Genomic DNA, 20,338 nt, shown 5'->3' with positions numbered 1-20,338 from the left:
GTGGCCCTAGTTAGGGCTTCCTCCAATTTTATCGGCACCCACTGATTTGTTAGTTTTGTATGGTTATTTCCGTGTCTACATCGGTTCTTTCTTTCAAATAGAAATACGAAGTTCTGCAATAGAGCAAATTTCAAAGTAATAAATGTTATTATCAGGTCAAGGTTGTTCTTTTTGTGCAATTAGAACAAAATGTTTTGATAATTAAAGGGCAATTATAATTTGAATTCAATAATTTAATGAGGTAGAGGGTATTTTTCTCTGTAAAATAAGACCACTTTTGTTAAAATTGGTTAACTTTTCACAAAGATACAAATTTTTGCAATCATTACAACAAAAAACTTCGGAAACCACTGCTCTAATCGTAGTTAGATCTCTCAAGTTTGGCTTAACCCTTTGAAAGTTCTTTTCACATTTATACTTAATGAAATTAAAGGTCATAAAGTGTGGAGCAGCGTCACTCTTTTTCAACTACAATTTTTTTTAAACTCTCTCTCTAACAACACTTGTTGCTTTGGAAGAATCATGATGTTACATAACTAAATCATTAAGAGGATACAGAGTGTCTTTCTTCTTCTATTATCCCCTTCTGGTCATATTTATACAATGAACCCTTTCCTGGGAAAAGGAAAATGACTTATAACAAAAAAGTAAACTTCAATTTTAAAGTTTCAATTTCATTGGAGTTGTTGCAAGAAGTGATATCTAGTTTATTAGGGAGAAGGTATAAGGTGCCTAAGTATTTGCGCGCCATAGTCCCAGTCCCCCTTTCAAATTACAAGGGGGGACGTAAAAGGAGGCCGGTCTTTTTTGCTATACTCTCCTCAGTGGGAAAATCCTTAATTTTCGTCATTCGCGTCGCGCCGACGTCAGTTTTCAAGAACCAATGAGATGCTGGTTGTAATTTAGAGGCGGGGATTAACTCCGGACCTACTATACGTTTGGACTGGAGATAAAGCTGGAAATGTGGCGAATGTATACCTTCTCCCCAGTAAACTAGTTATTACTTCTTGGTTGTTGTTTGTAGTTTGCAGCCATACCACCGTAATCTTTCATTTTAACTTAGAAACTAGACAGGCTTGTCATTGCAAGGAATTCACGCCGTGTGCCCACCTTTCCAATTTTAAAATAATGGAAATGAATCAAAAGTTTTATAAACACATTTCTCATCTTTCGTTTCTCACGTTTTCGAGAGAGGTTTCCCATTACACTTCCTTACTCATACTTAAAATAAAAGCGTCGAGGAAAAGCTTAAGATTGAAAAATGCCCGCAGCGGGATCGAGACTAGTTTTCGTTTGATCTTGATTTATAACGCCATCCAATGAAAGATAAAAGATTTCTCAGGAAAATAAGAAATCTCTGGCTTTGTACCATACGACAATCAATCATAAGTTTATGATTTTTTTGTTCTAAAATAAGTTTGACTATGATAGTTATTACCAGAAGTAATCTAAGAGACCACAAGGAAAGTGCTCTAGCATTGCTAATAGATCCTAGCACTAGTGAACAAATCTGAGAATTTTATGCCGCTTCCATCGCGCCTACACTAGAGAGAAAATTGGTCGAGTTGCAAATAAATTTTTTACCGCCTTCCCCTAAACCTAAAGTCGAGGAACACGGACGCGGGTGCTTGAATCTAGTTCGGCCGTCTACCACCGCGAGCGTCTCCCTTTTTGGAGAGAAAATTCAGAAACCGCTACCAGAGGGCCAACCGTTGTTATGTTATCAAGAATATTCTCTTTCGCCAAGGGAATAATTTGGTTACCTCGATACTTCTAGTCCCTTATCTTACTTCTGTTATTAGTGACACTTTTTTTTATTTAGTGATCTTATTAATTTTGCCTTATCTGGTGACCTTTGACCTTGGCTATCTCGGGTAATAGATGGAATTTTGAATGTCACGATACCTTCAATTAAATTAAGTACTATCAAAATCAGTCGAAACATCGTGACCTTTGACCCAACTCAGGGACAGGGAGCCCAGCGGTTCTATTTGCTATAATTTCATGAAAGGTCCTATAATATCCTATATTTTTGACTTAGTCCAAATATATTCTCGAGTTGTTCTTGAGCATTGCGCAATGCACACTTATGGCACGCTCGTTTATAAACTTATAAAGTTCTCTCAAGGTCCTTCGCTATCCTGTTGTTAAGGATTATGTAGGAAACTAGCCAAAGTAACGGCGGATTAATACGCAATATTTTACCTCAAATAGATATAAGTAGTTCTTCCAAACGTATCTTGAACAGCGATAATAAATATTCTAGGTGATTATTATTCAGTCTCGCTTCTTCAAGGAAGAATGTATACAGGTTTGAAATTGTAGTTTACTAGTTTTTCTTTCACGTTGATGGAACCAATTTAAACTTTCTTCAGAGTTACCTCTCCTGTTATAATTGTACCCCAGTAAATTAGTACGTATCCTTGTTTTTGATCTTATAGATTCCCTGGGGTTCTTACTCCCTGGTTCAAGGTCCTTTTCGCTTTTATATTTTAAGACACCTTATCACCATTTCATACTTACTCATACCTATTTTTACTCTTTTGGTCTTTCAGAAAATTATGCTTTCATGACAGATGAGACGTCAAAATGCCTGGATTTTTCTTAGTTCTGATGATGGGATTCGTTACGATTATGGCAACGGTAAGTTTAAAGTATTTTTACACCCAAAAACGGTTGGCACGTCACAAGCTTGTCCCTCTTAATTGGAACGTCTAATAGACCCTAGATAAGGCTTCAAAGTTGCCAGCTCTTCTGCCTCTGTGGTTGCCAGTAACTTTGGTTGCAAAATAATTAATAATAATAGCCCTTGCACCGAAGTACTTTTGTTATAAGCCTATAATTATTTTCATAAGTATTGGTCAAAAGGGTATTTGCTATTTGAGAGTATCCTTTATAAAATGGTGAGGAGTCCATGTGCCGCCAAAGTCCTTTTGTTATAAGCCTATAATTCTTTTCATAAGTATTGGTCAAAAGGGCATTTGCTATTAGAGAATATCCATTATAAAATGGTGAGGAGTGTGTCCTAGCGACGTGTTTCTAGTAGAAAAGCGTCTCCTGGTGACAAAATTGCACTAAACAGTTTGAGCAAACCATTGCCAGCTGTCATTTGTGTCTCTCTACCCGTACGCCGACGCTGACACGACAAACGGATGAAAATCGCAGTATTTTCTATTCCGGTATACAGGTTCTTCCAAAAAGAGTGGTAGGACCCGAAGTACGTTGGGTTGTATTTATTCTATGGGCAATTTTGAGTGGAAAATGTTATTTCTGTGACATTTTGACCTTAGTGCCACCGTTTTCAAGTAATGATTTGAGTCATTTACGGATGATCCCTTAAATTTAAGTAAGAAACTGAAAGGCAATGCTAATTTAATTAAGGGGTCATCCCTAAAACGCTCAAATCATAAATAAACGGTGTCCTTTAGTGAAAAATGTTATTGAACATTTTCGACTCAAAATTTATCGACTTCGTTCTTACCATCTTTTCTGGAACACACACTGTGTAGAGGAGAACGTTTTGAATTAACGAAATGGGGTCCCGCATGAACAATGCTGATACTATAAGACAGACCCAACCTTATGCATTGTAGGCTTAGTATTGTTTTGGTTCAACTGTATAAAATTAATTATTTTAATTAGTTATTTTTTTCTTTTTAGTTGGCAACTGAATCCTTGCGCCATGAACGGTCGTATAATATGGACAGACAAGGTCAAACTGATTTGCTCTTGCAATATTGGAGTTGTCTGCAAAAAGCGCAATCTCAACCGTATGAAAATAATAATAATGGTAAGATAATTTTAATTTATTTTTAAGTATATATTGATTTATTTATTTATTCATACCTTCACCATTACATTGATTAACTAAGTTAATTATACATTGGATATTAAGTATTTAGAATGTGGTTGGGTATTACATAAACAGTTAAATGAACCAGGGAACCATATTTTAACTTTCATTCCTAACTTCCTCCCAAGGGGGAACTGGACTATATATGAGTGGAATTTATTTATTTCTTCTAAATAAAGATATGGCTCCTTGATGAACATTGGTAGTATTTACGTATTTAATTTTAGCAATTAATTTACAAAGTTAATTGGATAGTGGTGTTTAGACATAGGTTTATAAGATATTAAATTTTAACCATTTCTCAACAAAGTTAATATTATAATTACAATTAGATGCAAGTAGATTTGACATTAGATATAAAGTTTAAACCAAAAAAATGTTAGGGACTTGTTTGTTATATGTTATTTCGACAATAAAAAAAAATAAAATTAAAAATTAATCGTGAATTAGGCTAGTAGGAGTTTATTACGCGCCGGCAGCGCCGGCGTGTAAATTTAATTTTTCAGAATGAGATTTTAAACCTGCTACATGATTCGCCTCACGCTCAGCATTACGGTTTTTGAGACCGGGGTTTATGTGGAGAGTTGCAGCCGATTTCGGTTTCAGGCCCAGACCTCCTAAGGTTTTAATCATTCGTCGTAGAGCAGAGCGTTATGAAACAGGAAAAGGAAAGAGTAGAATTTACATTAGCGTGTCACCTCAAAGTTTTTTAAACGAGAAAATAATTTTTTAGGTTGAGGGTTTGAAACTTAAATCTCCTTAGGTTTTATGCTGGAATGATTTGTGCATACTCTAATAGAGAAAATATGAGTAATCGCATGCGATACCTTTAATTGAATAAAAATAAGTACAAATTATCCTTCGATAATACCAACGCCTTAGGAGAAGTATAAAAACTGATGGCCGTGTGTATGAAAATGAGAAACTTAAAACCCCAAGAAATGGAGAATTCCGTAATTTTAATTAATGGTTAATAACAGGAATGCGTACAGCTAATAAGAATCGTTGTGTAGTTGTTTTCTTAACGTATCTATGCAGATTTTTAGGCATTATGTGTGACCAAAAGTAGGATGAGACTAGGAGTAAAGAGCTCTAGCATTGGTAATAGATCCTGGCACTAGTGAACAAATTTGAGGATTTTATGCCGCTTCCCACGCGCCTACACTACTGAGAAAAAAATTGGTCGAGTTCCAAAAACTTCCCTACCCCTTTCTCCTCAACCTAAAGCCGCGGAACACGGACGCGGGTGCTTGAATCTAGTTCGGCCGTCTACCACCGCGAGCGTCTCACGTTTTGGAGGGAAAATCCAGAAACCGCTACTAGAGGGCCAACCGTTGGTGTGTTATCAAGAATATTCACTTTCGCCGAGTGAAGAATTTGGTTACCTCAATACTTCTAGTCCCTTGTCATACTTCTGGTATGACTAATCTACTTCGCTGCGTGTTGCACCTTGTGCGCGCCTAAGAAATCGCGTAGCTTCCAACCAATGAAATCACAGTTTGAAAGGCGTCAAAATTATGAGGCATAGCAATGACATGGGAGATTTTAAGGACACAATAATACCTCTTAGCTGTATGTATTCCTGTTCGTAATTAAAGAGGTTCTTAAAAACATCGAATCATCTCTTTTATAGAGAATATCAATTTTTGTCAGTATCTCAGATCAAAAGGCGTTGGTTGATAGGTCAGGTTTTATTTAATATTTCCCCCATAAGATTTTTTTTTTGCGAAAATTTCAATGATTTGCGACGTTGATATAGTAACCTAGACTAAATTTTATACTTTACCTAATAATAATTTTTTCTCGGGTTTCGATTGGATGGACATGAAAAGAATAGCGAGACTAAATTTTATACGTTACCTAATAATATTTTTTTCTCGGGTTTCGATTGGATGGACATGAAAAGAATAGCGAAAATGCAAGAGATTAACATAATGTTCTTCATCATGGTGTCGTCGTGGTGCTTGCGAATATTTCTGACTAAGTTGGACTGGTTGTTCCTTAGAGCTCTAGCTTGCTGGACTCGATTGAAATTCTCTGCCCGGATTATGGCTTTATATTACACCACTTCCCACGAGTTGTTTACGCTAAAACGTTTCGCCCCTGTTTTAGAACGTCACAGTGACCTTTCCTAACACCTTCAAAGAGGTGAACTTTAATATCGGTAGTTTTTCTATGGAATACTGCGAGTGAAACGAATACTTGTTTTGCACCAAAATTTGGTCGCTTGCGTTGTCGCCCTACTTTCGCACTACCTTGGAACAATAATATTTTGATATCTAAATATTTGGTTCGAATTATTAGAATATTTGGAAAAATAAATGTCTGCCAGGTGCTCTATTTAGTTCATGTTATTGAAATTCGTAATTATCAATGCCACAACAAAAAACGTATTTACGAATTCTCTCTTTCATGAAAATAGGTTTGAAAATATCATTAATTTCATCTTAATTATAATTAAATCGCTATCTGATTATTTCTTAATCGCGATAGGACCATTTTCAAAAGTCCTGGGTAAGGTCTATAGTCTGGTGTTTGACCACTTTGTTTTCTTAGTACGTAACATTGATAGGTATGGACAAACAAAGACAAAAGGACTTTGGTGGACTGGTAGCTGGGAAGCCCTGCTTATCGTCTTTGGTGTAACTACCGGATGTTTCGTCTTAAACGTACATTGAACCGACGATAATATATGACCCCGCTTTTGAAAAGTTTCTATTAACGGAGGGAAGATAATGAAATTTTGACTTTAACCTATGACCGAAAAATTGCCTCGGGTCATGGAAAACCTGGGAAAGTCAGGGAATAGTCGGGGAATTTCAAAATGGGCCAAAAAGTTAAGAATTTCAACAAAGACAGGGAATTTGGTTAAAGCTGAGGTTAAAGTGACTAAAATATCTGCCCTTCAACCATCCAACTGGATTATATATGTTTTAAACGCCATTTTAGCGAGATCACGTTTGACCAGACGCACCGAAAACGCGAATATCTCTTTTCTCGCTCCTCTATGTTTTACGTTTCATATTCAAGAATGCCATTGAAACGCAGTTGAATGGTTAGTTATATTTTTAACAATGACATTTAGGACTAAAAAGTAAGGGATTAGCATAAAAGGGGTCAGGGAAAACTTGGAAAAGTAAGGGAATCTTAGTCTGAAACTTTCGTGGCAACCCTGTGGCAATCTTTCTTTTATAACGTTATAACTATTCTGGAGAGGAATTAATGAATTCTCTTGGTTTGTGTGGCTCCATAGGAAGTCGTTGCAATCTTTTGCTAGTCTTGAGGGTATCTTTTAAAAGCTTCTTGGGGAATGGGACATTGGATCTTTAACCTATGTCCCCTTTCCCCAGCTTGTCGGCTCTGATGTGTCCTTCAAAATACTATCTTTCTGTTGAGTTTTTATCCAAGCAAAAACAAGGTGGCCCAACGGCTGGGCTCATAATAGTAGCCACATGGCACCGTGCTCAGAACAGGAGTACCGAAAATTTGTGTGAATAGCCCATCGATGCGCTACCTTTAAATTATTACCCCTGACTTTAATTTATTTACTTTTGTTATAAGCCTAACTTTAATTTATTTACTTATGTTATAAGCCTAACTTTAATTTATTTACTTCTGTTATAAGCCTAACTTTAATTTATTTACTTCTGTTATAAGCCTAACTTTAATTTATTTACTTCTGTTATAAGCCTAACTTTAATTTATTTACTTCTGTTATAAGCCTAACTTTAATTTATTTACTTCTGTTATAATTCCAATAGTTTATTTATTCATACCCTCACCATACATTGATTAACAAAGTTCAAAATACATTAAAGATTAAGTATTAAGTATTTCTTAACAAAGTTTATATTATAATTACAATTAGATGTAGGTAAATTTGATATTAGAGATAAAGTTTAAACCAAAAATGTATATTTAATATGGGATATTGAAGACAATATTTTAGGCGCTTGTTTGCTATGTTATTTCTATTTTCTACCACCAGGTGGCGTGTGGATTTTCTGAATTAGATTTTAAACCTGATATTGAATTCGCCTCACGTGCAGGATTAGATTTTTTGAGCAAGCCGATTACGCGGTGAGTTGCAGCCGAGTTCGCTTTCAGGCCTAATCATTCGTCGTAGAGCAAAGTGTTATGAAATAGAAAAGGAAAGAGTTAAATTTTACATTAGCCTATCACCTCAAAGTATTTTAGTCAACATTTTTTTTTTTGGGTTGGGGGTTTGAACCTTCGCGGGCGATCAGTTTTGACACTTTTCCTAAGGCGTTGCCGTTGGTGATATGCAGGGATAATTTGTACGGGATTTACAGGCGCTAATAGAGAAATTATCATGAGTAGTCGCATAAGATATTTTAATAGAAGAAAACCAAGTACAAATTATCCCTACGTAGGACAAGTATCAAAACTGGTCGCCCGTTTAAATTTAAACCACTAAAAAATGTAGGGCTCCGTAAATTAATTGTTAGTAATACAGGAATGCATATAGTTAATAGGAACAGGGATAGATTTTATTTTAGAACTAGGAATGGAGCACAGAGTAATGTGGGCGCGTCAAAGTCCCGGAGCCCCTTCCACGGGACGGAGTGGTATGAAAGAAGAGGCGGGTCATAGCGACAGAGGTAAAAAGGAATTACGTATTTTTCGCCGTCCCCGTCAGCAACGTCATCAAAACGTAGTTTAAGTGAGCCAATAAGATAATTTAAACTTTTCGTTACGTGTTGGAGGGAGGGGCTCTATACTGGGCTATGAGTCGGACTGAAGTAAATACTAAACATTCTCCATTCCTACTTCTAAAATGAAATCTATCCCTGATAGGAATCATTGTGTATATCACATTAGTCAATTTCTATACGAAAATTTCAAGGGTTTGCGACTGTGATATAGTAAAATTGTGTAAATTTTATACTTTACCAAGAACTGTCATTTCTTTCTCTGGCTTTGATTGGCTAGACATAAAAAGAATAGCGAAAATGCAGGAGATTAACATAATGTTCTTCATCATGGTGTCTTCGTGGTGGTTGCGAATATTCTGACTCAATTGGACTGGTTGTTCCTTAGAGCTTGTTGGACTCGATTGAAATTCTCTCCCCGCCTTATGGCTTTATATTACACCACTTCCCACGAGTTGTTTACGCTTAAACGTTTTGCCCCTGTTTCAGAAAGCCAGAATGACCTTTCCTAACACCTTCAAAGAGGTCAAATTTAACGTCGGTAATTCTTCTATGGAATACTGCGAGTGAAACGAATACTTGTTTTGCACCAAAATTTGGTCGCTTGCGTTGTCGCCCTACTTTCGCACTACCTTGGAACAATAATATTTTGATATCTAAATATTTGGTTCGAATTATTAGAATATTTGGAAAAATAAATGTCTGGCAGCTGTTCTATTTAGTTCATGTTATTAAAATTCGTAATATTTAATGCAAAAACCAAAAACATGTTTACGAGTTCTCTCTTTCATGAAAATAGGTTTGAAAATATCATTAATTTCATATTAATCATAATTAAATCTCTATCTGATTATTATTTAATCACGGTAGACCCCTTTTCAAAAGTTCTGGGTAAAATCTAGAGTCTGGTGTTTGACCACCTTGTTCTTTTTAAGCAAAACATTTATAGGTATGTGAACGACAAAGACATGAACTACCATATGACTTCAAACAATACGGACCAAATTTGGTGCAAGACTGGTAACTTTGAAGCCCTGTTTAACGTCTTTGTAGCAACATACCCATTAATGTACCGTCGTACCGTCTTCAAAATAGTCTATTAACGGATGGAAAATACATCCATTTGACTTTAATCTAACCGCATAATTTATACACATCGACCATAACAATCTTTCTTTTGATAACGTTAATTAGAGGAATTAATAAATTCTTTATGTCTCTCTTGGTTTGTGTGGCCCTATAGAAAGTCGTGGCAATCTCTTACGAGTCTTAAGGGTATCTTTTAAAAGCGCCTAAGAAATCGCGTAGCTTCCAACCAATGAAATCACAGTTTGAAAGGCGTCAAAATTATGAGGCATAGCAATGACATGGGAGATTTTAAGGACACAATAATACCTCTTAGCTGTATGTATTCCTGTTCGTAATTAAAGAGGTTCTTAAAAACATCGAATCATCTCTTTTATAGAGAATATCAATTTTTGTCAGTATCTCAGATCAAAAGGCGTTGGTTGATAGGTCAGGTTTTATTTAATATTTCCCCCATAAGATTTTTTTTTGCGAAAATTTCAATGATTTGCGACGTTGATATAGTAACCTAGACTAAATTTTATACTTTACCTAATAATAATTTTTTCTCGGGTTTCGATTGGATGGACATGAAAAGAATAGCGAGACTAAATTTTATACGTTACCTAATAATATTTTTTTCTCGGGTTTCGATTGGATGGACATGAAAAGAATAGCGAAAATGCAAGAGATTAACATAATGTTCTTCATCATGGTGTCGTCGTGGTGCTTGCGAATATTTCTGACTAAGTTGGACTGGTTGTTCCTTAGAGCTCTAGCTTGCTGGACTCGATTGAAATTCTCTGCCCGGATTATGGCTTTATATTACACCACTTCCCACGAGTTGTTTACGCTAAAACGTTTCGCCCCTGTTTTAGAACGTCACAGTGACCTTTCCTAACACCTTCAAAGAGGTGAACTTTAATATCGGTAGTTTTTCTATGGAATACTGCGCGTGAAACGAATACTTGTTTTGCACCAAAATTTGGTCGCTTGCGTTGTCGCCCTACTTTCGCACTACCTTGGAACAATAATATTTTGATATCTAAATATTTGGTTCGAATTATTAGAATATTTGGAAAAATAAATGTCTGCCAGGTGCTCTATTTAGTTCATGTTATTGAAATTCGTAATTATCAATGCCACAACAAAAAACGTATTTACGAATTCTCTCTTTCATGAAAATAGGTTTGAAAATATCATTAATTTCATATTAATCATAATTAAATCTCTATCTGATTATTATTTAATCACGGTAGACCCCTTTTCAAAAGTTCTGGGTAAAATCTAGAGTCTGGTGTTTGACCACCTTGTTCTTTTTAAGCAAAACATTTATAGGTATGTGAACGACAAAGACATGAACTACCATATGACTTCAAACAATACGGACCAAATTTGGTGCAAGACTGGTAACTTTGAAGCCCTGTTTAACGTCTTTGTAGCAACATACCCATTAATGTACCGTCGTACCGTCTTCAAAATAGTCTATTAACGGATGGAAAATACATCCATTTGACTTTAATCTAACCGCATAATTTATACACATCGACCATAACAATCTTTCTTTTGATAACGTTAATTAGAGGAATTAATAAATTCTTTATGTCTCTCTTGGTTTGTGTGGCCCTATAGAAAGTCGTGGCAATCTCTTACGAGTCTTAAGGGTATCTTTTAAAAGCTTCTTGGGTTGATGCTGGGACATCAGATCTTTAACCTATTTCCTTTTTCCCAGCTTGCCGGGTCTCTCTGTGTGTGTGTCCCCAAAAATCCTATCTTTATCTCTTTCTGTTGAGTCGTGAAGTTTTTCCACTGCTTTTTCTCCAAGAGGGAGAATAAAAAAACCCGATAAAAAGTGTTTGAAACTCCTTATTTTTTTCTTTGGTGGTTTATTTTTATTTTTTTCTTTCATCTCTCTCTTCTAGCTTATTGTCCAACGACTACTGATGGCTGGTTTTGTTGGGAAGAAACGGAAGCTGGAGAGGACTCGGTCTTGCCTTGTCCCATACGGAACAGACAGAAAAATCCTGGTAAGTCAAATCAGAAGTGTGCCTACCATAAAGCGGGGTAATTGTAACATGATTCTTGCCAACATCACTTTACATTTATTATAGCAAGGTTACTAAACCGAACAAACATACGCCATGTAAATAGTCCCCTCATCGTTACTGTATTAGCGCTTAACTATTTGCCAAGGCGCACGCGCTTGTGCATTTTTGTCCCGCGTCAAGTCAATTAAGGTTTGTGGGTTGATTGCTGAGGATTTAGAAAATACCAAACAGTTATATAATTCACCCTAGCACGGTGCGATGCCCATCTGAAGTTTGATGAGCATGAGAGTATAAAAAAGGTGAGCCTGGGAAGAATCATGTTACATAACTAAAGTATTAAGAGGATACAGAGTGTCATCCTTCTTCTATTATACCCTTCTGGTGTCGTATATATTTTGGTAAAACTAGAAACCTTCTATTAAGGAGGGTATCGTTTGCACTAAATGACGTTAGTGTGCCAGGTCGTTGTTGAGCCAATAGTGTCCAAAGAGAAAGGCTAGCAGTTTAGTTTAAATCAGTACTTGACTAACATTAGTAATTTCATAGATATTGACAACACTGCTTAGAGAAAGATTGGGAATTTTCACATGTCCATTTAATAAACCTAGCACTTAAGTTGTCATCTGGATGATCCTGACGGTCGTAGGTCAATTATAGAAAACATTTCTTTGTAAGGGCTCCCAATCACGATTTCAGTAACAGTATTTCCAAACTCATTGTTGTATAAATCACTTCCATTTTCTATTAGAACTTTCCAATTGAAAGTATGGTGTTGTTAATTAATAATTATTTAGTTGTAATCAGTCCTTGGTTGAAAATAAATAAATAGAAAGATTCTTATAGCCCCTAGCAACTGACCGGAAATTACCCAACTATTTCTAGTGTCCGCTAGATCTTTCTGTTTTGTTTTTGTTGTTTCTTTGGCTAATCCCATTGCTTGTTTACCATTGAAGGTTACATCACTAGACGTTGTCTAACAAACGGAACTTGGGATGTGGACCCCCTAACGGGAAAAGAGAAAATTAATTACAAATCTTGCCCGGTACATCATCTACAGGTAAGGATAAATTCTTCAGTTTCTCCCTATAAATAATTAAATGATTAAGGCCCGTTTTCAATCAACTTTTCCCAAGCTTTTGGCTAGGGCTTATTTTAAAATTATAACGCGCTTTTGAAGACTGAAAATCTTAGAAAAAAATTAAAACAGAGAAGTTGAAACTCGGATCGTTAAATTCAAATAAGCGATTTAAATGAATGAAATTGACTAAAGATGGCGTAACTCAATCGCTTTTACAAGAAGTGATATCTAGTTTATTAGAGAGAAGGTATAAGATGCCTAAGTATTCGCGCGCCATAGTACCAGTCCCCCTTTCAAAATACAAGAGGGGGGGGACGTAAAAGGAGGCCGGGCTATTTCGCCTCTTCTCAGACGGAAAATACGTAATTTTCCTCATTCGCGTTGCGCTGACGTGAGTTTTCAAGAACCAATGAGATGCTGGTTGTAATTAAGAGAGGGGGGGATTAACTCCGGACCTACTATACGTTTGGACTGGAGATAAAGCTGGGAATGTGACGAATTTATACCTTCTCCTAATAAATTAGATATCACTTCTTGTTTTTACTTTAAGCGGCAAAGGCTTAAAGAAAATGAGAAGCAAATATCAAACTCATTTACATATCTGCTTCTTTAAGGTTTTAAGCCTGAAAAGACGAAAAGCTGAATTTGAAAACAGCTAGATTTTTGCTTCGGCTTTTGGTTGGCTGCTACTGTTGATGCAATAGGTTAATTTTTGAACAAGGAAAGTCTGATTGAAAACGCTCCTTTAGAAATACTATACAGAAGCGGAAGTTTGAGAGTTAAGACTTATTCTCTTTGTGGTAGATCAAAATAGACCAGAATTCTAGACTTATTGGGTTCGGGTAATGGAATAGAAAATTAGGTAAACACTCGTTTAATTTGCGGTCTGCCCTACAAAATGCGCAACACACGATTGGCTGCCTTTTCAGTACATACAAACAAACGTCTAATAAATCTCTATTTCCTGAAGAGATGTTATTTTGGATTTTTCTATTGGTTAGTTTTAGTCTTAAGAAACTAGATATATATATTTTTTTGTTTCCCGGTTTGTTTTTCAACCCTTAATGCCTACTATAGTCAATACTAGAAGCCATTCATTTTAAGCCTAATTTAAATAGAATACAGACTGCCTTTGTTACTTGTTAGGCATTGATTCAGGAAAAAAAAAACTACCAGTCTGTATGTCTGTAGTCCAAGGCGCTTTTAGGGGAAATTGCTTTTTGTTATTGGACCAGAGCTGAGAAAGCAAGTGAATTTCCCGCGGCACCCACTAAAGTTAATGTCTGTTCGTGGTTAGATAATGAATGTAGTTTAATCTATATAAAGGGAAAATCCAGTACGTATTCCATAGCCTTTTTCTTCATTAATCTTTCTTGGGTGAACGGAATAAGGGTATATCCTTTATTCATTTCTGTATACTATATTCCACGTTTTTCCGACTTACTGCGGATGGCATCAAAAATGAATGATGCCTTGCCATCTTCTTCGTTTCTTCTTCTGATGTGATAACGTTTTTCAATTGGAGATTGTACCATCGCGAAAGACGGGGGACACGGTTTTGGTCTATGGAATGTGATTTGAATTGTACTTGGCTTTAAGTTGCGTAGTCAAATCTGGAATTGAGGTACAGAACTCATTTCCCAGAAAAGGAGGCGGGAATTCTTCTAACGTATTGTAAGAGTTAATCAAGAAGGAGTAAAATACCCCTATGCGTTTTTGAGGAAGGGTGCCTTCTGAAGAACTTGGCAAAGAGGGCGGTACCCATGATTCTCTTTTTTCTACCCGGGGCTAAGATTGCAGAGACATCTAAAGTACAAAAGCCGATGGAAATTAAGATTTCAATTTAAGGCTTTGGTTTAATTTGCGTTTTACGTCTACTATATGGCGTTTAAAGATTGGGTCCAATATAGCCCGCAAGGTATACTGGGAAAATCATTTTAGTCCGCTAACCATATAGGTTATACCTATACAGACTTTGAATTTAGTTTCTTTTTTGGTCTACTAGATGGCGTTTAAGGGTGGGTCCCAGTTAGCGGGAAAGGATTTGCTGCGTATTTTAGTTCGTCAACCATGGTTAAACTTCGCCACTCGATGTGTAATATTCTTTATTTTAACTTTCAAGTTTCTATAAACATTGGTGTAATACTAGACACGTGATAGATGAAACGATGGTCCCGGTTCACAGAGAGAGAGAGATGTACTCTAAAATGACGGTTGCGTTACTCAGTATTATTTATTATGCATACTCCTAGTTGATTTACTCGTGCCTTGCGTACCTTGTTTTGCGTTGACGACGAAAGTCTCTTCTTAATTCCGCGCTAATTTTGGGCCCGATTTTCGGAAATTTTCATGTACATAGAATAAGGATAAAAGCTAATTACTGTTTTAAGAATTATTTACCTAATTTTTTTTTTCTGTTTTTGTACAGAAAGGGCTGGAATCCTTGGAAACCATATTGAACGATTTACGTCATTTGGAGACATTGGCCGTAGCTTCGAGTTCCGCTTATGAAGAATGCGTTCATACGACCTTAACTGCGCCTAGAGGTCACGATGGTAAGTGACACAATATTTTTTATTAATCTGATTGGTAGCTACGCTATCCGGCGTTTCCCTTGTGTTTTAATGGGCAGGAGTTTTTAGTTTTTACTGTCTATGTAGAAACACTAAATGTAGTCTTTGAGCAATATCAAATGGAGTATCTGTATGATTTAGTTTAAGAAACTTAAATTTTTAGCATTAACTTTCAATTTCGATAAAAGATGCGTAATTACTAATTAGGGTTCAATTATAAAGGTATAATTCTCCGGGTCTAGAATAGGACGTTATTAACATTCTTAATGGCTAGGGGTTCGCCTCCGTCCAAGAACTGAACCAAGCCACGTCTTGGACGCCAAAAGGTCATAGAACATTTTCGACTCAAAATCGTCCAAAGAGAAACCCTCTTAATTTAGCAGACCAGACTTATCAGAAACACCCTGTATAATCTTCGGGCAAAATCCATTAATATACATTTGATTTGAGGGTAAATTTTTCCGTTACGGTTTAATCTTGGACCATTTGTCTATTTACGAAATGGTTCTCTCGTTTGTCCCCTCTAATCCAGGTTATGGTGATTTATTTGTAAAATTCAATTAATATCCCATCACGCACCTGTACGGGTCTCAACCCATGAAATTGACGATGACGAGATCGCGCCGTATTAATTAGTACCTTATAATTGGTTTCTAAGCTTTGGGCGTGTAATTACTGCCTTAATTGCAATCGCCTCGTGGCTTACCCAAGTTACCTTATTTTTCACGTTGAGTGGTTTTGCTATTGGATATTAGAACGGTCCTTATTTTTTATAATTTTTTAAGTCTCTAATGAGGTTTGTTATTTATTCTATAAATGTTATCTATTAATTTTGAGATTAGTAACCCGTCTGTAAGATTCTAAATAGTACCAGTTTTAAAAGTCAAAGCCTATTAAGTTATAACAGGGATAGGTTTAATTTTAGAAGTAGGAATGGAGAACAGAGTAACGTGGGCGCGCGTCAAAGTCCCGGACCCCATTCCACGGGAAGAAGGGGTATGAAAGAAGAGGCGGGTCATAGCGATAGAGGTGAAAAGGAATTACGTATTTTTCGCCGTCCCCGTCAGCAACGTCATCAAAACGTAGTTTAAGTGAGCCAATAAAATAATTTAAACTTTTCGTTACGTGTTGGAGGGAGGGGCTCTATACTGGGTGGTATATGAGTCGGACTGAAGTAAATACCGTTCTCCATTCCTACTTATAAAATTAAATCTATCCCTGATTATAATAACAATTTTATTATAATTTTATCTAATATTATTTACCATTGCGTTATATTCAACACTTCAGGCCTCTTTAAAATAGATTTAAGAACTTGTTTTTCAGTTTTAAAGTTTAAAAAATATCCTGACATGTCCCAAGAAAAAAGCCCCGAAGTTATTTTTTGGGTGTGATAAATATTGGTTCTTTAATAATCTTGAGACACCCCTTGACTTTTAAAGATCAACAAGTCTCTTGTAAAAATTCCAGTCGTGGTGGTGGCCCTCAGGAAAATTAAGAGGTTTTTCTATTTTTTTGTTCGTTGTTGAGAATTGCTGAACCCGAATAATAGGAGAGTGTGTGTAAAGAATTGGCCCTTCGGCTTATAGTTCAAGCATTTTCTGAAGATATTTTTTATACGGGATGCTGTTGACTTTCCTCTAATGGTATATTTTTTCCTCTCTTATTCTTTGCTTGCTCTTGGACAGGGAGGAGGAAGAGAAAGGAGAGGAAATTGTACGCCCTTCTTAGGCTTACACCCTTACAACTTAACTCCCCCAACGGGAGATTTGGGGAAAAACTTGGTTATAGGGCTTATAACGTGGCAAACAGCATCAAAGTTCCCTCAAACCCGCACTACGAACTGCCATCTCGTGAGAATATTGATAAGTAAAACAATCGTTAGTTGGCTGTAGTTATATACTCAATCAGGACGAGGCTTTTTGGGAAATAGTACATTTTTTGTTGGAGAGAGGGCGCAAAATAGTAGCTCAATGTACAAACAATAACCCACGTGACAAGAAGAAACCAAATAAACCCCTTTTTGACTGTTCGAGTCTTACATTCACGGTGTAAAATGAGCGTTTTAGATGCAACTAAATGGGAGAGATACGGGGTAAAACTTTGCTTTCCATCTCGCTTTTCGGTGCCTGCACTCTAAGCGTTTTGAATCCTGTGAGTGCGCAGCAACGGCTATGGGTCAACCCCCCCCCCCTGAATATCTTGATAATGAGGGTTGCCTACCTCCATTTTTCTATTAGAGGTGGGTTTCCATATTCACTACGTAGCAGCTGAACTCGCAGGTGCGAAGAAGAAAAATAGTTCGCCAAAATTTCCCTCCAGGTGGCTGGACAATAGCAATGTAAAATTTCCATAGAACCATTCCGTGCGCGCCAACTCGCGAGAGGGTTTAGCATTAGATTTGTCTTCTTAGCCCCTTTTACGCCTATCCCAATACTTCACTGCAGAATTTGGAAACCCACCTAGTAGAAGGCTTGGCTGGAGTTTTCTCGCTTTGAAGCTTCCGTTGTGCGAACACATCTTTCTCTGCCTTCTTATTGGTTGAAATATGGTAAACCAGATATTAGAAGGAAACTATAACAAATAAAGCAGAAGAGCGAGAACTCCCATAATGCCTTGCTAATTAAAGCTGCTAGCTTCAACTGCCCTTCTTCATACCCTCTTTGACTCCATCTTTCAACTCCTTTTCTACTCCTCCCTGTCTTGGAGTTCTTTTTTTGCTCTCTCTCTTTATCTCTTGTCGATTTTTCCTTTATATCCTCTGTGACCCGAACAGTTCCGCGAGGTGACGATTAGTTCCTGTCTATCGGTCTGGAATGAGTATTCCTAAAGAGATCCCAATAAGCCTTGTTTGTCTTCTAAGCAACCCTTTCCTCTCCCTACCAAATAGACAGTGATGTGATGGCGACTTTTACGCCCCCCTTGTTTCAGAAGTAGGTCAAAAGTTTTATTTTATACTATGTACTAACGCTTGAGGAAATTAGGCTGCGGTTACGTCATCAGGATTTAGTAATGTTTCCTTAGGAGATAATCTTTAGTTGTTCTGTTCTCTAATTTAAAGGGAAAGTGACCTACTGTACTAATTCTGTTTGTTCTGTGACCAATTATTAAAATACGGTGCACGGGTATCGTATTCTACATTCTGAATGAATAAGCAAGTAGAGTCAGTTGATTGAATTAAATAGTGATTAAGGATAAAATTATTAATGAAATATTGCAATATCTGAAACTTCAGTCAATTGATAAACTTCACTCATATCTTTTTTTTGGCCTTGGTCCAAACCAAGACGTTTTTTAATAATGTGAATAAGCAGTGCAATAAGCATTATAGTTAATGTTTTGGAGACAGGACTATCTCATCATGAGCTGTCAAACATTCTTACAAACGGTCAATGGGAAAGTTAAGTTTAATGTTTTAAATACTTGACCTTTATGCGAAGGTTGGGCTTACAGTAAGTTTTGTTAAATCGAAAAGATATCGAAAACGGTAAGGTAGACAGGGTTGTGACTTCATAACTGTTGCTTTCTGAATAAAGGAAATGATATGTAATTCGCTATTGGCTTTGCTCAATTGCTACTGGCGTTTGCACCATAGAGCGCGCTGTGCGATGCCCTAACTATTGCAACAATCCAACTCTATAACTCTGTCATTTTCTTCAATATTTGGTCAAAATGTTATTTAAACCTCTATAGATGTTTCTCCAAACATTTAACACTTATATCGCAAAGGCTTTTATTATTATATTCGAACACGGAATTAACTTCACTATTTATAAGCTACTATCCCTTTAATGAGTTTTTATCAACCTTAAGCTCACAGCTTTCTCTAGAGTCTATTGACAACTTTCTTTTGATTGTCAAGTTATCTTCTATAAAATCTATGATTTACTGAGAGGTTAAAAACTAATACCATAGATAACAAAGGAAGTCCTGTTATACGTCAAACTATAAGCCTTAAGACACACTCTCTCTCTCTCTCTCGGGCCAACGTAATCCTTTGAATAGTCCAGCACCTCCTGTAAAAACGGCAAAAAATAAACCTTTAAACCACCCAACTGGTCCACCTTGAGTGTGTCGGACTCCCACAACTCCCTATGGAAAGATTAGCGTGTCACACACAGACTGACTTAGTAAGAATCGTCCATTCAAGGTACAAGTTAACTTAACAGTTAAGGGAAGAGTCGCAAAGTCAACCGTTAAAGGCTTTGACTTTAGTAACAAGTTACGTTGAAACTGGACTTTAATAATATATCATCGTTTCATCTCTAACCCGTTATTAAAGCTACGAGAAAAAAATATATGAAAAGGCTTAACTCCGATAAATTGCCGGGTAACACGAAAACTCCACGTTCCCGCGTTGACACCAGATTGGCGGGAAATACCGATAAATTTCAGGGCACGTGCGGGTTTCCCCCTTTTATACGGGATTGACCAAGGCTTAAGGAAGTTTTAGGTAAAATCATTCACACTACATAATATTGTGTGTACATTTATGTAAAGTCAAAGTGTGACGCTTTAGACTTGTTAAAGATCACCCATGTCCAATATTTTCCATTGAAATAAGTATATTTTATCGCATTAAGATAATTTCCATGGGTTGGTTTATTTTATGCTGATTCATGGAACCTGGTTATCTTGCACGTGATGAATAAAACTTACTATTATAGGCAGAGATCCACCGAAAAGGGTTCTGGGAAAACTGAGAACCAAGCTTGGATCTGACAATGGGCAACCGTGATGATCTCACAGTTTAGAGGACTCTATATAGGCTAAATGAAACACGTCACGAGCAAAGCAGGTTTAGGCGAACTGAAGATAAACAGTAGATTTATTAGAGCTTCCGGAATGCACCTTTTCGACGTAAAAAAAGGAGATAGGCAACACTCAGTATCGGGACATACATTGCCATCTCTGCGCACTCCCATGACACAAAATGCCTAGCGCGCAGGCGCCAAAAAGCGAGATGGAAGGCAAAGTTGCATCCCCTCTTATAGCTACATCGAAAAGGTCTATTTATTTCGCTGCATTTTAATTTGAACCCTGTTGTT

The 20,338-nt window shown here is 36.7% G+C and overlaps 1 protein-coding gene across 3 annotated transcripts in view; it reads left to right on the top strand.

Moving 5' to 3' along the window:
* Nucleotides 1-20,338, top strand: part of LOC149710089 (calcitonin gene-related peptide type 1 receptor-like) — a 152,692-nt gene that overhangs the window by 32,076 nt on the left and 100,278 nt on the right. For all 3 annotated transcript variants that reach the window (XM_089859116.1, XM_089859128.1, XM_089859119.1), the window contains exons 3-7: nt 2,556-2,643; nt 3,661-3,790; nt 11,514-11,618; nt 12,593-12,696; nt 15,146-15,272. In XM_089859116.1, coding sequence (XP_089715242.1) covers nt 2,590-2,643; nt 3,661-3,790; nt 11,514-11,618; nt 12,593-12,696; nt 15,146-15,272 — 520 coding nt within the window. In that variant the 5' untranslated portion in view covers nt 2,556-2,589. The remainder of the gene's footprint in view (nt 1-2,555; nt 2,644-3,660; nt 3,791-11,513; nt 11,619-12,592; nt 12,697-15,145; nt 15,273-20,338) is intronic.

The sequence above is a fragment of the Phalangium opilio genome, unplaced genomic scaffold (assembly GCF_054372755.1).
Source record: "Phalangium opilio isolate 3A_F unplaced genomic scaffold, DU_Popi_V2 ptg000011l_1, whole genome shotgun sequence".
In the NCBI taxonomy this organism is placed as follows: Eukaryota; Metazoa; Arthropoda; class Arachnida; order Opiliones; family Phalangiidae; genus Phalangium; species Phalangium opilio.
This window is presented reverse-complemented; position numbering and strand designations above follow the sequence as displayed.